A 16,112-nucleotide genomic window follows, 5' to 3' on the forward strand; every position below is an offset into this window, starting at 1 on the left:
AAACTCCATCAAGTGCTTTGATCCTGGTAATAGATGCTTGTGTTTTTCAGCCAATAGCAATCCTTGTGAGCATGCAGGAAAATGTGTGAACACAGATGGTGCCTTCCATTGTGAGTGTCTGAAGGGCTACGCAGGGCCTCGTTGTGAGATGGACATTAATGAGTGCCATTCAGACCCCTGCCAGAACGACGCCACCTGTTTGGATAAGATTGGAGGCTTCACGTGTCTGTGCATGCCAGGTACACGGGCCGTGAGTGTGTGGGGCGTAGACAGGAGGCACAGCACTGTGCTTCTCTTAGGTGGGGCCCTCAGTAGAATGTGGCAATTCCATGAGCTCTGTCAGCATTTAATCTCCAATAACGACAGCGTTCCCAGCCAAGGAGACCCTTAAGGAGTGAGGCCATGTTAGAATTCTTAGAGCTGTGGAGACCAATTCCATTATGTCAAAACCTAGATTCATGTGAGAGAAAAATTCAGAAATAATTTTTAAAATGCCAGTAGTCTTTGATTTAATAAAGGATTTATCATAAAAATTCTTTAAATAACAAGCTTTCCTTATCCCCTGATGTATTGCAAATAGCATACCATTCCATTTATAGAAAGTAATTTTACCCAGAATTGTATAGGAACTTGCCGTTTATGCATAGAGAGATACACACGCTTTGTTGTATTCTGGAGCTCTTCTGCAGAGACCACTGCCTGAGTCTTCAGCACAGTTAAACCCAGCTTACAATGACGGCTGACTTTGGCTGCTTTGCCTGATTAGGGATGCTAGCCGCTCTAGCCTTGGGAGGCCCTCCTGACCTTGACTTGCACCCTGACAGCAGCAGCATCTCTGATTCAGCTGGTCTTTAGGAACTTGAAGTGAGGACCCTATGGACCTGGCAGTGTCTTGGAAGCAAGGCCTGGACTGGTCAGAGAATGTGGTTCAGTCTTTGTTGACTTGCTAGGTCTTAGCAAGGTCTTTGGAGGTAACCTCTTCTGCCTCTCCACAGTGACATAGATACCCAGAGTGTTCCCCTGTCTGGCCGATGCTTACAGTGACAATTTCCCATCATGGCAGAGTCCCCTTTACCCTCTACAGAAATGTTCATGCTTACACAGGGTGTAGTCATCTTTGCAAATTTCTGCTTTCTCAGCTAGAATACGCCTTTTCCTTTTCCTAAGCTACTTGTGTGGTCCATTTTGTTCAGGTTTCAAAGGTGTGCATTGTGAATTGGAGATAAATGAATGTCAGAGCAACCCTTGTGTGAACAATGGACAGTGTGTGGATAAAGTCAATCGCTTCCAGTGTCTGTGTCCGCCTGGTAAGTGCCCACCACCTGCCCCTGTTTTCTTTGAAAGCACAAAGCTGACTGACCACAGGGAAGGGAGGAGGGAGAGAATGTGTGTGGGCTGTACATGAGGAAGTCATTAAAGTGAGCGCTTCGGGATAGGAGTGTGTGTGTACAGAAATGGGGGATGTGTTTCAGCTAGTCTATCTTCCAAATCCTTTGTGGCCAGAAGTCCAAGTCTATTCTGAATGGCCCATGACCTCTCCGTCTGTGTGTATATTTCAGAAGGTTCATACCTCACGGAAGCCTTAATTCTTAGGCTATTTGGGATTTAATTTTTTTTCCATGGGTAATATTCTTGAAACCCTTCTGTGAGAGTGTTATTTTTAGACATTTCACCCATGGGTACAGAAACAGACAGCACAAGTCAATTCTTCCCAAAGAATGCTGTGTCTCCTGCTCCCTAGAGCTGTGGCTTAAGACTCGCTAAACTTCCCGCCATGGTCTTTGTAGCCTCTCTCATTGTTTCTTCAGAGAGAAGGTCCCAGTTCCTCTGAAGCTACACTCACTAGGTAGGGGCTCTGCCTGTTACCACTCAGTCCCTACTTTAACTAGAAGTGAATTCTGTGCTGGGAAGAAGAGCTTCACCCAGCTGCTGTTAATAGTAGTTCCACAATGGCTGACCACTAGTGTAAGCCCTGCCAACAGCAGCCCAGCGCTCCTTGGGCAGCGTTCTCATCGTAGGGAAGACACGGGGTGATCGTGTGACCTGTGTCATCACTGTACTCTCTTAAGGTTTCACTGGGCCGGTTTGCCAGATCGATATTGACGACTGTTCCAGCACGCCGTGTCTCAATGGGGCGAAGTGCATCGACCATCCGAATGGCTATGAGTGCCAGTGCGCCACCGGTAAGATCCTTCTCACTTCTTATTCCATCCGTCTGAACAGAACGGGAGGCCGTCCACTTCTAGCTGCCCTGCCAGGCCAGGTGACTAACATGGGCTGCTCTGTGTTTAGAAAGCGCTTCTTCCAGCCTGTTTCTTGCTGCTCTCACTGTTTACTTCTACAACACCTGCTTCCTTCACCACAGTGGTGCCCTGGCCTGGACATTTCCATGTGGTGTCCCTGTCTTTCTGGGTCAGATTTTGGCAGTGGTGAGTTTCCAGCTGGCTTGACTTACACTCCTTTGGAAAAGGGAAGAAATCTAGTTGAAAGCTTTTTTTCACTGGGGCTTCTCCATGGGAGGCCTGTCTCTGTGTTTCTTGAGGCAAGTGATTGAACAAAGGCCCAGAAATCTGAGCACAACGGTGTGCAAGGGCAGAAGTTTTCTGCATAAACGATGACTCGTGCTTTATGAGTCAGGTGTGTATTTCAACAGGGGAGAGGGCTGTGTCTGGGAAAGTTTGGGTCCTTTTTCCTGACTTCTGCTACTAGAGTCAAAAAGAATTATTTACAAATAGTCTATATTTCTGATCCATGGCCACATTTCTAATTTGGGAGTGAATTTGAATAAGCCAAACACCCCTTAATTACATGTTTGCTTCTGCAAAGACCAAATATTGTGTAGAGAAGAACTAGAAATTATTAGAAAGGTGACTTCCCAGTTTTTTAAATCTATTTAAGAAAGAAAGAAGTTATGAATATAATTCAAGACATTTTTCTTACTTTAGAAAATGGATTTTTAAAGGATTTTAAGCATCATGTGCATGATTTTTTTCTGATCACAGAAAAACACACTGAGTAATAAAAATAAACATAGAGAATTACTATTTTGGTAGTCCTGGAACATTACCACTTATTAGGCCTACCCAGAGTAGGCCCTGTCAGATGAACCCCTTAGCTTCCTTCTCTTTTCGCAAACTCCTGTCTTTGGTTGGAGAAGTTTCAGGTTTTATCTTCCTCTGGCCAGATTATGCTCATGGAGAATGACTTTCACTGGAGAGAGTTTATAAACTCATGTTTAAAAGGGAGAGTCTTTTAAAAGGATTTAATGTTGAATAAAGGAACTTTTATTTGTCCTTTTTCTTTTAAATGTCATAACTATTCATTTTATCTAACAAGTATTTATTAAAAACTTACTCATTTGGTGGAGCTCATGCTGAGCATGCACAAGGTACTTTGGTTCGATTCCCAGTACCTCCATTTGAAAAACAAAGAAAGAAAAAAACCAAAATGAAAAACTTACTATATATGCATAGACCCCTGGGAGGATGAGAGGAAAAAAGAAAAGTTCTCCTTCCTCTCAGGTTAGAATTTAGAAGATAAGGTACATGAAACCATTACTGTAGTACCTGTATATACAGTTGGGCTTGGGAGGAAAGGAATATAGAAGTTAATATATAAAGGAAAAGTATTGTGAGCTATTCCTCACTGAAGCCTGATGTGAAATGAAGATACAGTGAAAGCGACTCTGCAATGAAATTATTGATTTAGGAAAAGCTATTTGAATTCTACAAATGTGACTTGAAAAGCTTTATTTTCAGCGAGACTCTAAGCTTGCCTTATAAATCAATGCAAATAGTCAGTTTTGACTGCTCCTTGCCTGCAGTATGAATTATATAAGACGTGGGATGTGTAGGACAAGTGGATGCAGCTTCGTTTATGTTCCGGTGTGGAGTGTCTGCCTTGCTTCTTAAGCCTCTTTGGTAAAATTCCTTCCAAGGATTCACCGGTGTGTTGTGTGAGGAGAACATCGACAACTGTGACCCTGATCCTTGCCACCACGGCCAGTGTCAGGACGGGATTGATTCCTACACCTGCATCTGCAATCCGGGGTACATGGGCGCCATCTGCAGTGACCAGATCGATGAGTGTTACAGCAGCCCTTGCTTGAATGAGGGTCGCTGTATCGACCTGGTAAATGGCTATCAGTGCAACTGCCAGCCAGGCACGTCAGGTGAGGCCACTCTGTCTGTGTTTCCTTCGAAGTCTCCACTGTTTCTCAGAAACAACTTCCACAGATGTCTCAGACCTTCCTGGCATATGCTTAGATACCTAAAAAACAGTCTTGATTCTGAGAAGCATAGCCAAAGCCGCAGCCAGAAACGTCTCAGAAGCAGATGCTTTAGCCAGTAGAGGGATTAGAGACAAGAGCTTTACAGAGCTGACTGTCTTGTGTATGTGTTCTTCATTAAAAGGAGGAGCTTCACTTCAAAAAAAAATTGAAGTTATTATTTAAAGTTGAAGACTCTCTTGCTCTGGGGGCTCGATTTGAGTGTCTTCTTGTTTTTTTTCTTTAACCTCGACCTCACTCAGGTTAATGAAATTGGTCCTTTTTCCCTCCCTCCCTCCTGTTCTTCCAATAGTTTTTCCTCTCTTTCAGAGTCAAGTCTTATCTTTAATATGACACTTTTCTTCTGCCATTTGTCTCTGGTAGGCCTTGGGCATTTGAAGGATTCTGAGGGAGAGGAGAGACTGCAATACGTCCCAGTCACCATAAATTTGAATGCAGAGCTGCCTTTTCTCATCTTAAATTCACTGCTGTTTCCTGCCTCCAGTTGAATGACTGTGTGTTAGTCGTGAGGGCATGCTGCTCCTTGCTGGGGAAGTGTTGAGTGGTTTTCTCAGGCAGCAGCATTTCACAGCTTTCAGTGAATTCTGTTTTACTTACTTGAGGAATAATTATGGTCACAACTGTGGACAGAGAAGTTCTGTGTCTCAGATCAAAGGAAAATGTATTAGTGGAAGATTAACTAGTGTGTGCCTCTGTTAGAAGGGACCCTGCCAATACAAGGAGTGATTTATTGAAAACTCAGTCTCTGTTTAAGGAAAATGGCCTATGTAGGGGGCAAAGGTGGGGGAGGTGGTTAGCTGCCCTCATTTTATTTTGTTATTTCCAAATCCATTTCTTCAAACTTGTCAAAGGCCCTGGTCTCCATCCAGGACCTCGTACATGCCAAGTTTGAAAACAAAGTCCTTTTTGAGTTGCTCAAGCATACGAAAAACATCCCATGCCTTCCCGATTGAAAATGCCTTCCCCCTCCCCACGTTTAGATAACTCAGTAAAAGGGCTGAATAGATCTTTGTGAAACCTTCCAAAAGCAATTTGCTTCCGGGCTGGTCCCCAGACATGAGAAATTGCAGTACGAAAAGAAATTTGAGAGATTTACAAGCAATTGAATGGATGCCTTTAGAATGGTGGGGCTGTTTTAGGCTCTGCTATCGTTTCCATTACAACAGAAGTACTGGAAGACTGGGTGAGTGGTGGGCTGGCAAGCACCTTGTTTTCTCTAGGATTATATCATTGTGCCAGGCTGGATCAGGTGTGTTCCCTGGGGAGGACGGAGAAGGCCAGGTGTAAGTAGCTGTCGGTGAGAAAGGCAAGCAGGAAATATCAGCAGTGTGCAGGCAGCGTAGAGGGAGGGTCCAGGTTCTCTAAGAAAACGGCCAGATCCATTCCTGTAGCGGTTGGAGAATTAAAGCAAAGAGATGTAGGCAGCACAAAGAAATCTTGGTCTGTAATAGGTGGAGAAAGACCTGGTTTGTACTAGGAGCCTGGGTGAAAGGATTCATTCAGTTAATCATTATGAATAGACCTTGAGTTCTAGTGTAAGAATCCACAGCCCATTCATAGTATGGTCTGAGTTGTTAGGCGAGGGTTTGGATGAGTGTGTGGACAGAAGGGATGCTTTACAATGTGCTGGTTATAATTGTGGTTTCTCACTCACCGAGTACTTAACGTGAGATGTACTACCCAGGGTCACTTCTGATGCCTTCTTTCACCTGTGGTTTTATGATAGGAAAGTAAGCTTTTGGGGGTTTCAAGTCACAGAAACCAACTTGAATAGCTAAAGGAATCATCAACAAACAAGCAAACAACAGTTACAAAACAGGCAAGCAGAAAGAATTTTGCAAAAGTACACAGAAGCATCTTACAGATTCCCAGTGAGAACTGGACAGTGAGGCTTTGGGGGAGATTAGCAGGGCCACACAAAGACCATAGGTCACCCAGTTCATGTTCTAGCGTTCCAGTGAGACAATCTCATTGGCCCAGCTTGAGCTGGGTGTCTTTTCCTGCTAGGATAAAATGTGGGTTTGGGGGGCAGAGTCACGTTGGACTGCCATGATTTCCTGGGGCCTGCCTTGGTCCACTGTGAGTAAATGGAGGATGTCAGTCGAGGGCAGACACACCTCCTAAAGGTATCCCCTCATAATCAAGGAATGTAGAAGCCCTTGCCTCTTTTGTGGCTGGTGAGGCCATATAGCCTTATTAATCACAGAATGCCAGTGTAGTGTGGTAGAGAGTACAGAGTCCAGAAAGCTGGTTTCCCATCCCAGCTGTGCTGATGTAATTGTGCAAGTCCATGATAAAATGGGTGTAGCACAGCTTGATTTGACAGGGGAGTGGAAAGAATAAAATTACATAAAATGGGAGACAAGAGTGCTTTTCTCATTAATGGCTCAATAAAATTTTAACAGAATAATAATTATTAAAAATATTAATGTAAAGTGTGAGTGAATAAAAATTATGGCATTTTGTCGTGGAAGTTTTGTTTGTTTATATCCTAATGACCAGGCTTTATTTTTAGGCTTTTTAAACTACCAAGGTATTCTTCTGTGGTACCAAAAATGTATCACTAAATGTTAAATAGTGAGATATCCTGGTATGTTCAGAATGGTAACAGTTGTGATTGGTGTATTCCTACTATTTAGTTTACCCATATCTACAATTGAACCTTCCTTACCATAGCCAAACTCTACCGTTCATCTGGGGAATAGACCAGGAGGAAGGCTGCATTCCCCGAGAGGAAGTTATCCGACTGTTTAAGATTATCCTGAACTTTAACCCATAATAGTGATAATATCAAGCTTATAGTGGTGGGTGCAAGTTCCAAAATTCTAATTTTCATATGAAAGCTTAGATTTTATCTTTGAAACACAATACTGTCATAGTTGTTTCCCTTGAAGTGGCAGGTTTATTTCTTTCACTTAGTATTTGATAAATATTTAGGTCTGAATAGCCCTGGTTTGTCTGTCAGCTGTTCTTTCAATTAAAATGGAATTCTATGAGAAAAGCAACTGTTTCAGTTTAAAACTCAATCACACAGCTTTTCCTGGAGACAACTCTGTACTTTGGCGTGCCAAGGAATTGCTTTATGTGTCTTTCCCATTGCATCATGCAGAATGGTAGAGGTATACTCAAGGGTCAAGGCACAATCAAATTATAAAGTTAATAATTTTGACGACTTCTCCAAAGTCATTCTTAAGTGAAGCTATCTTTTTGTTAAGTATTGTTTTAACTATGAGTGCATAGAGGTAAAAAACAAAAAGACCACTAGTACAATTAAGAGCCACTGACTTAATTCCTGCTAAGATGACAGCAGTTTTGTCCCTGTTGCTTTTGCACCATTAGTGCAAATGCCAACACAGTGAAAAGAAGGAGAAGTGGCTTAATATGATTAATATAATCATTTTGACCCCCTGATCCCACGGACAGAGTCTGGAGGACTGCACTTTGAGAACTGCTACTTTCCTGTACTCAGGGTTGGCTGGATACTCTTTAGATTTCTTAACACCTAGCATCACAAGCAGAGATCACTGCTATTTCTGTGCTGATATTGCATGGTTTCTCTTTGCATTCATCTTTGCAGGTGTTAACTGTGAAATCAACTTTGATGACTGTGCAAGTAACCCCTGTGTGCATGGAGTCTGTATGGACGGCATTAATCGTTATAGTTGCGTCTGCTCACCAGGATTCACAGGTAATGCTCCTTTTGTTGGGTGGCTCCTCCTTGAGCCCCATCAAAATTTTAGGAAAAAGGTGTCTAAAAGGGAATTACTTTTCAAATATTTCATATTTCTTTGTCTCTTGGAAAGTCAGAAATTTGTTTCTGTGCTTCTCTGGCCCAGTTTTCTACTTACAAGCCTTCCCTAAACTGTAACATGAAGCTTTTCACTAGTTAGGATTTTTAGACCATGTGTTCATAGGTACCTGAAAAGAGTTTCTATTCAGACCATGAATTTCTGTTGCTGTGCTTGAGCTATACGGCTTCCAAAGCCCCCTTTATTTTTCTACACTTAGTAGTGAATGCCTTCTGTAAAGCCATAGCCTAGGAAAATTCTGTGAAAACACCAAATGCTTTTTTCTGAGTACTTTCTCCATGGAACATTATTGAGTGAGGCCAAAACTTGGGAGGACCAACCTAATTTGTCTAGCACAAGTGAGACTTTTTTTCCTTTGCTGGAGGAAGAAAGTAAGTAGCTAAAATAAAATTGGTTATAATTCTTCTTAAAGTATAAGCTGCTAGAACATTTACACACTGCAAACATGTGCATACACAAACTCACACACATCTTCTCTCTTATCTCTTTTGTTGCTACGAAGATTGCCTTTATCTCTTATCCTCCTCATCAAAAAGGGCTAGAGTCTACTGAGGAAATCTGAAGCCTCTTACTGACACACCTGCTTGTTAATGGCACCGTCAGAAAGCATATGTGTGCCTGTCCCATTCTTTCAGTGCCACATACTAGTGGGCACTTACATAATGACGCTACCATTTTAAACCATGCAATCAATGCGATAAAATTCCCACAGAATTTTTTAAATTATGATGTCAAAAGGCCATTAGAGACAAGTGAAGAGAATGTGTGCCTCTTGCTGGCCGGTAACTTACCTTCCTCTGTATTTCACAATCCTTTCAACTGCTTGGTGTGAATTTGGACACCAGAGAGGACTGTTTGTGGCCCACAGGGACCACAGTAATCTCTGTTCAAGGGAAGATCACTCAGAAGTTGGGTATGATGAAAGCTCTTATGTCAAGTGCCCAGCACTGCTGGTGGTAGCCAGGCGTACTTTTGTCCTCAGACTTGTTACTCCAAGCTTACGTGACAGCCGACTGAATACACAAAACTTCCGGCTGGATAGGATGATGTAAATTCATTTCTATTAAACAGATAATAAGAAGAGAATGGCTACCATTTACTAAGGCCTCATTTTGAGCTGGGCATTAAAGTGCCAAATCTCATTTAAGTGTCACTGCTATTATCATTCCCACGGTATTGATGAGAAACCCAGAGCTTAGAGAGGGTAAGTACAGTACCAGTGCACTATGGCCAGGATTCCACCCCAGGCGGTCCTGTTCTGGGGTCCACACTCCCACCTCACTGAGCAGCCTAAGTGGGTGCCTGTTGTCGTTTCTTTTTAGATACATAAGCCTTAGACTGGACTTATGTTTTTTGGAAATGTCAGTGAATCATATGCTCTCTCTTTTTAACATTTAGCAAATCAGGAAGGTCAAAGAGGGAGGACATAGGCTAAAAATATTCTAAAATAAACTTCAGGTGTAGCACGAAACTACATAACCAAGAAATGGAATGTTTTGGTTACTGGGTGGTACCCTGTTCTTGGAACTGTTTTCCATGTTTTTTCTTCTTGTTTGTTTGAATCAGTTGCTGAAAATACCAGCTGTGGTATATACTCATGAGCTGCAAATATGAGGTGTTTTAGTCTTGCCTTTGTTTTATTTTAATACTTTTTTTTACAATTTTAATAACAGCTTTAAGAGAGTTTTTTTTTTTAAGACTAAATTCTCTGTTCTCGGCAGACCGCTTTATACCTACTGATTGAGTGGGAAAAGTAAGAAACCATGTGTTTTACAAACTACTTTTCAGTTTCACCTTCATGTCCATTATTTTGCTGACTTCTCATACTAGTCCATAGAAGGTGATAGGTTGGATATGAAACCAAAAACACAGGTAGCCAAAACTAAAGTAAACCAGTGGGACTACATTAAACTTCTGCACAGCAGAGGAAACAATAAGTTGAAAAGACAACCTGCAGAGTGGGAGAAAATATTTGCAAACAATATATCTGATAAGGAGTTAATATACAAAATATATAAAGAACACATACAACTCAATAGCAAAGAAGCAAATAACCAAATTAAAAATTGGACAAAAGACAAGAAAAAATTTTATAACTATATATGGTGATGGGTGTTAACTAGACTTACTGTGGTGATCATTTTTCAATATATGCAAATACCAAACCATTATGTTGCACACCTGAAACTAATAAGTTATATGTCAGTTATACCTCAATGAAAAATGGAAACACATTTAAGCAATAGTAGCTAAACTCAATTTTAGAAAATATTATTGGAAAATTCCCGGTAATTTCCAGGTAGAGGATACAAGAAGTGTTTAATTCTCAGAGCTTCATGACTTAACTACAGACTGATTGTATTTTTAAGTTGTAAATCATTACATGTATTTCAAAATCTAGTATCATCTGAAACACATGAAGTTTTGAAAGCTTTATTGATTCTCAAATAGCATTGGAAAGGCTAATCATGAGTGGCTACCAATATAGCTAGGCCTCATCAAAATGTCATTACACAACTGTATCAAATTACAAAAATACAATAAAAATAGTTAAGAGTTTTAAAATCTCATCTCTCTCTAAATCTCTTACAATATTTTCTAATCAGGAGTAAGGTATATAAATGTTTATAAGTTATAAATTTATACATGTTGAGCACACAATTGCTTTTGGTCTTCATCAAGCCAATAATGGCACATCCTGAACAGGCACACTGCTAAGCGCAAGGAGGAGTGAGGAGCATTGCATTGTGGCAAAGGCGGTAGAAAATCAGTCTATGCCTTTAGAAAGATTTAAAGTATGATCAGGAACTCAGACTGCATGCATAAGAAAATGACTAAAGACTAGGAAAGAAAGTTTTAAACAAGGTACATACAGTCAAAAAATGCATAAATGACAAAGGACAAATAAATGTTTAGAATCAGGAGAAAAAAATGAGCAAAGGACTGCTTTTTACCAAAGAAGACGTACAGATGTCCAACAGGTACATGAAAAGATGCTCAATATCACTAATCATCAGGGAAATGAAAATCAAAACCACAATGCGATACCCCCTCTCACCTGATAGAATGGCTATTATCAAAGAGATAGGTGATAACAAGTGTTGGCAAGGATATGGAGAAAGTGGAACTCTTATACACAGTTGATGGGAATGTACATTGGTACAGTTGTTATGGAAAAACAGTATGGCAGTTCCCCCAGAATTAAAAGTTGAACTACCATATGATCCAAGAATCCCACTCTCGAGTATGTATCTGAAGGAACTGAAATCAGTATTTTAGAAGATATATCTGCACACCCATGTTCACCTCAGCATTATTTACAATAGTCAAGATGTGGAAACAACCTAAGTGTCCATCAACAGATGAATGGATGTGTATATTACATATATATGTGTTGTATATATACAATGGGATATTATTCAGTTGTGAGAAAGAAGGAAATCTTGCCATTTGTGACAACATGGATGAAACTTGGACATTATATTAAGTGAGATAAGTCAGACAGAGGAAGACAAATACTATATATCATTTATATGCAGAATATAAAAAGCTGAACTCATAAAAACAGAAAGTAGAATGGTGTTTAGCAGGAGCTGGGCTAGGGGATGTGGGGGGGATTGGAGAGATATTGTTTAAGAGTATGAATTTGCAACTGATAGATAAATAAGTTCTGGAAATATAATGAATAGCATAGTGACTATATTCAACAATACTGTACTGTAAACTTCAAAATTGTTAAGAGAGTGGACCACCACAAAAAGAAATGATAATTATGTGACGTGATAGAGGTATTAGCTAACTCTGTGCTGGTAATTGTATTGCAATATATAAAATATATCAAACCAGCGTGTTACCTTAAACTTATGCAATGTGTATGTCAATTATGTCTCAGTTTAAAAATTAACAAAAGAGAAAATTAGATAGGGACGTTGTCTTATCCTTATTTAACAAATAAGGCAACTGAAAGATCGAGCTTGATGTGTCTGTGATCTTAGCTAGTGAGCAGCACCACAAGGCCCATGAGTTCCCAGGAGGCAGGGACCTCCCTAATGATCTTTTTAGCCAGCATCTGAAACAGTCTAGCACAGAGGAAACCTCAGTAAATGTTGCTAAATGAGTGACCAGAGCTCACTTAGGGAACTCCTGACATCCAACACTAGACTCTTGAGTCTAAACTGTATCATGCTTTCATTCATAAATACTAATTTGTTGAGCGCCTACCTACAGGATAAGAAACATTGGTTAACTTCTCATTCAGTCGTTACTAAGCCCAGCGAGGTGCATAGTCTTGTGCTGGGTGTTTCAGATGCTGAGTGGAAACCCCTTGGGGCAGGACCTTGCTAGCGAAGCAGCTGCCAGTCCACCAGGTAGACTGCACAAAGGTGGCTTCAAAGTTGACTCTGCAAAGAGCCTTAATGGCAAGTGAAGAAAATGTGAGAGGAGTGGCTTCTGAGAAGTTTCTTCCCAAAAAAAGACAGAAAAAGAAGGCCTTTCCCTCTCATTCTCCACTGGATTGCAGGCTGAGGAGGGCTCTGCAGTTGAAGAGTTCTGGCTCCTATCTCAGTGCCAGGGGCAAGCATCTAAAAAAAACCAGAGGTTGAGGCCAAAGAAACAGTATTTTAAAATAAGTTATTAATAAAAAACTCAAGAAGAAAACAGCAGCTACTACTAGATTATGGGTTTTTACCACAAGAACCACCAATAATGGTTTAGAGAGCAGTGGAGGGTGAAAAAAATGTTAATACCCATACTTTAAAGGGGTGTGTATCTATTTCATTTGGAATTTCCTGTTCTAAATGCAGGGTTACTCTTTCTTAAATAAAAATACATGTTTTTATCTGAATCAGAAAATTGTATTCTTTGAAATTTGTAAATTCCTTCATAGTAATTGCTTGTTGCCACTTGTTTACAGAATTATGGGTTATTTTAAAATTTTGTATCATTGGAATATATAGCTAAATCTCATTTATTCAGAATTTAACAAAGCAAAACTCTTATGAAACTGCACACTTTATTCCACATTAAGCAATAAAGGTGAAGGTTATAGCAGACATCTTTTCAAAGTGCAGTCTTGGGTATGTGTTAGAGGAGGGACGTGGTCACTTCAGTTTCATATATTCTGAACACTTATATTATTACGTTATGATAAACTACTAATAAATGTCTAATCAGAGTTTCTTAAAATGTATTTGAATCACCTACATTATTTAAAATGTAGTTTTGGGGGCCTAAGGATCTCTGTTTAAAACAAGTACTATAAGTGACTCTTTTTTTTGCCTATTATAGTTTGAGAACCACTGGTCCAGATTGAGAGACCCTGAATTGTTTTCTCACTGATCAGAGAACAATAAAATTATGCTTTAGAATACTTCTTCCTGAGTCAGAAAACGGGTTAATACAGCTCTAAAAAATGAAAGCAAAATGGCTTTTCTTTTTAACCAATTTCATCATTAAATTAATAGTGCTGCCACTAGGCATTCCAGTTAACGGAGATTTACCACGTGTAAATATAAGAGGCTGAGAAAATGAATGCAGTAAACCGGATGAAAGTGGTGGTAAGAAGAGCTTCTCTGAGGGTGCTGAGAACAGCTTGGAGAGGAGTGGCCAACTTTGGAAACATGTGATGTTCCCTTTTTGAATCCTTATAAAGCTTCTCCCTTTCTAAGTGGAGTGAGGAAGAAATGCATGTCAGAACCCTACAACCTGTTCCACTGTTTTGTCAACTTTGTTTCATTATCAAAAGACAATAATACCCTTTGCTCCTTCCTTGCATCAGTGCTACTGGATGTCTTATTCCTTAACTCTTGACATTTGATGCCCAAGGCATCTTATAGTCTATGCAGATGAAGGTATCAACACACTAGATCTCGTAGTTCTGTGTCTATTCATTTTGGATTCAACAAAAACTGTCCGCCTTCCCCACAGGGCAGAGATGTAACATTGACATTGATGAGTGTGCCTCCAATCCCTGTCGCAAGGGTGCAACGTGCATCAATGATGTGAATGGTTTCCGCTGTCTTTGCCCCGAGGGGCCCCATCATCCCAGCTGCTACTCACAAGTGAACGAGTGCCTGAGCAATCCCTGCGTCCACGGAAACTGTACTGGGGGCCTCAGTGGGTGAGTAGCTGTCATGTATTAACAATTTCTTACTGGCCTTTGTTAAGCCCCTTGGGTTTTTTAGCTCAGGACCTGAGCTGAGGCTTTGAAGATTTTGATAGTCTGCATCCTAGTCTTCCAAATTCACTTCTTCCCCACCTTCCATGAAAACAAGGAGGAATGTCTCATTCCTCATGTGGGTAGTCAGCACATGAGAGGTGAACAGGGTTATTTTTTGAGTCTTTGGCAACTTTGCTTTTAGTACTTATCGCAAGATTGAGTTCTAAGGGATGTTCTATTTGTTTCCCCCTACCCTGCTTATAAAAAACCCAGCTCTGTTCTATCATAGTACCAGTGGGTGTCACTGAAGTAGAGCTGGTCTCTGCTAACCTTAGACGTGGCCCTGATTAAATATGTTCACAGTTTGCAAGCCCCTGAGAGTTGTGTGTTGTGTTGGTAAGTAATTTTCTAGAATCACAGAGTGTGATGTTAGGTCCTCTGAAATAGTCCTGTACTCTTGATATGCTTGGACAGTGCATTTGCCACACTTATAACAAGTGAAAGAATGAAGAGTGTATTTAGAGACAAATAGGAAATCAAGTTATTTCTAAGATGAATTACCTCAGTGTTCCTGTGTCAGAGTATAGCAGCCTTCAAAGCATCCCAACCCACTTACTTTCTTTTAAAGGATCTCCAGACAAGGAGGCTCTTCTCTCTTGATATCGCATTCTAAGCACTAATGGTGTTCAGATTGTGAATAACGTATGCGTACCTCAAATACCTTCATTTCTGTTCCTTTTCCTGCCCAGTACCCCAGGCGCTGTCTAGGGCAGGGTTTCAGGTCAGAACAAAGTGTGTCTTGGAAGTTAGACATCCCAGGAGCTCTTCAGAGTGGCTTAGAGTCTCTGATACTAACTTACTTCCTGGGTGTCTGTTTTGCAGCAGAAGCAGATGATCCTAAAGCTTGCTTTACTTTTATTTTATATAGAAGAGAAGAAGTTGAGGACTTACCCATGTTAACATGTCTCTCAGATCATCCTGATATGTTGTACCGACCACTGTTTACATATGAAATTTCACTATACTCAGTTAATTTCTCTAGCATCTTTGTAGGCCAGGAAGGTGTGTTTACTGAATACTCCAGATGGGCCCACATGATTCACATGGTGACCCAAGGCTAGGTCCATAGAGAAGCAGAAACGAGATTACATTAGCTTACCCAAGAGGTCCTCTGTCCCTCATTTCTTCACCAAGTCCCATATTTCAACCAGGACTCAACAGTACATTCATTCCCTGCAGTAAAGAATTCTATCTTCTTTCAGGTACAAGTGCCTCTGCGATGCAGGCTGGGTTGGCATCAACTGTGAAGTGGACAAAAATGAATGCCTTTCTAATCCGTGCCAGAACGGAGGAACTTGTGACAATCTGGTCAACGGATACAAGTGCACTTGCAAGAAGGGCTTTAAAGGTGAAAGCAAAGTGCTTGTGTTTCTCTCCCTTCTCTGCCTTTTTGTTGGTGCATATGGCTCAACTCACTTCTTTCTTTCTCTTTTTTTCCTGCTCATTCATATAGCAAATGTCACTTGAGCACTTAATATTTAGAAGGCACTTGGGAACTAAAAACATGAATAGATTTAGACATAGATTCTACTTTCAGACTAGCAGAGAGGTGAGCTATTGAAACAGGACTATTCAAGGTGAGCAGCTAGGGCGCCACTTAACACAGCTTTGGACAGGTGTTTGAATTGTAAGCTTCTTGGTGTAGGTTTGATTCTATCGTAATACAAGAGAGAGATTGGGAGCAGGATGAAAATATTGTTTACTATAATTGTAGCAATGATATTGTGGAAGAATCCATGTGTTCAAAGCCCTTCCAACAAATTCTCTTACACACTGAGATGTTCTTAGATACACAGCC

General features: G+C 40.6%; 1 protein-coding gene across 1 annotated transcript in view; it reads left to right on the forward strand.

The window, feature by feature from the left end:
* NOTCH2 (notch receptor 2) overlaps positions 1-16,112 on the forward strand; it is a 154,421-nt gene that overhangs the window by 105,504 nt on the left and 32,805 nt on the right. The window contains exons 8-14 of the mRNA XM_015249422.2: positions 51-239; positions 1,194-1,307; positions 2,070-2,183; positions 3,938-4,171; positions 7,866-7,976; positions 14,023-14,215; positions 15,517-15,662. Coding sequence (XP_015104908.2) covers positions 51-239; positions 1,194-1,307; positions 2,070-2,183; positions 3,938-4,171; positions 7,866-7,976; positions 14,023-14,215; positions 15,517-15,662 — 1,101 coding nt within the window. The remainder of the gene's footprint in view (positions 1-50; positions 240-1,193; positions 1,308-2,069; positions 2,184-3,937; positions 4,172-7,865; positions 7,977-14,022; positions 14,216-15,516; positions 15,663-16,112) is intronic.

Source organism: Vicugna pacos, chromosome 9 (assembly GCF_048564905.1).
Source record: "Vicugna pacos chromosome 9, VicPac4, whole genome shotgun sequence".
Taxonomy (NCBI): domain Eukaryota; kingdom Metazoa; phylum Chordata; class Mammalia; order Artiodactyla; family Camelidae; genus Vicugna; species Vicugna pacos.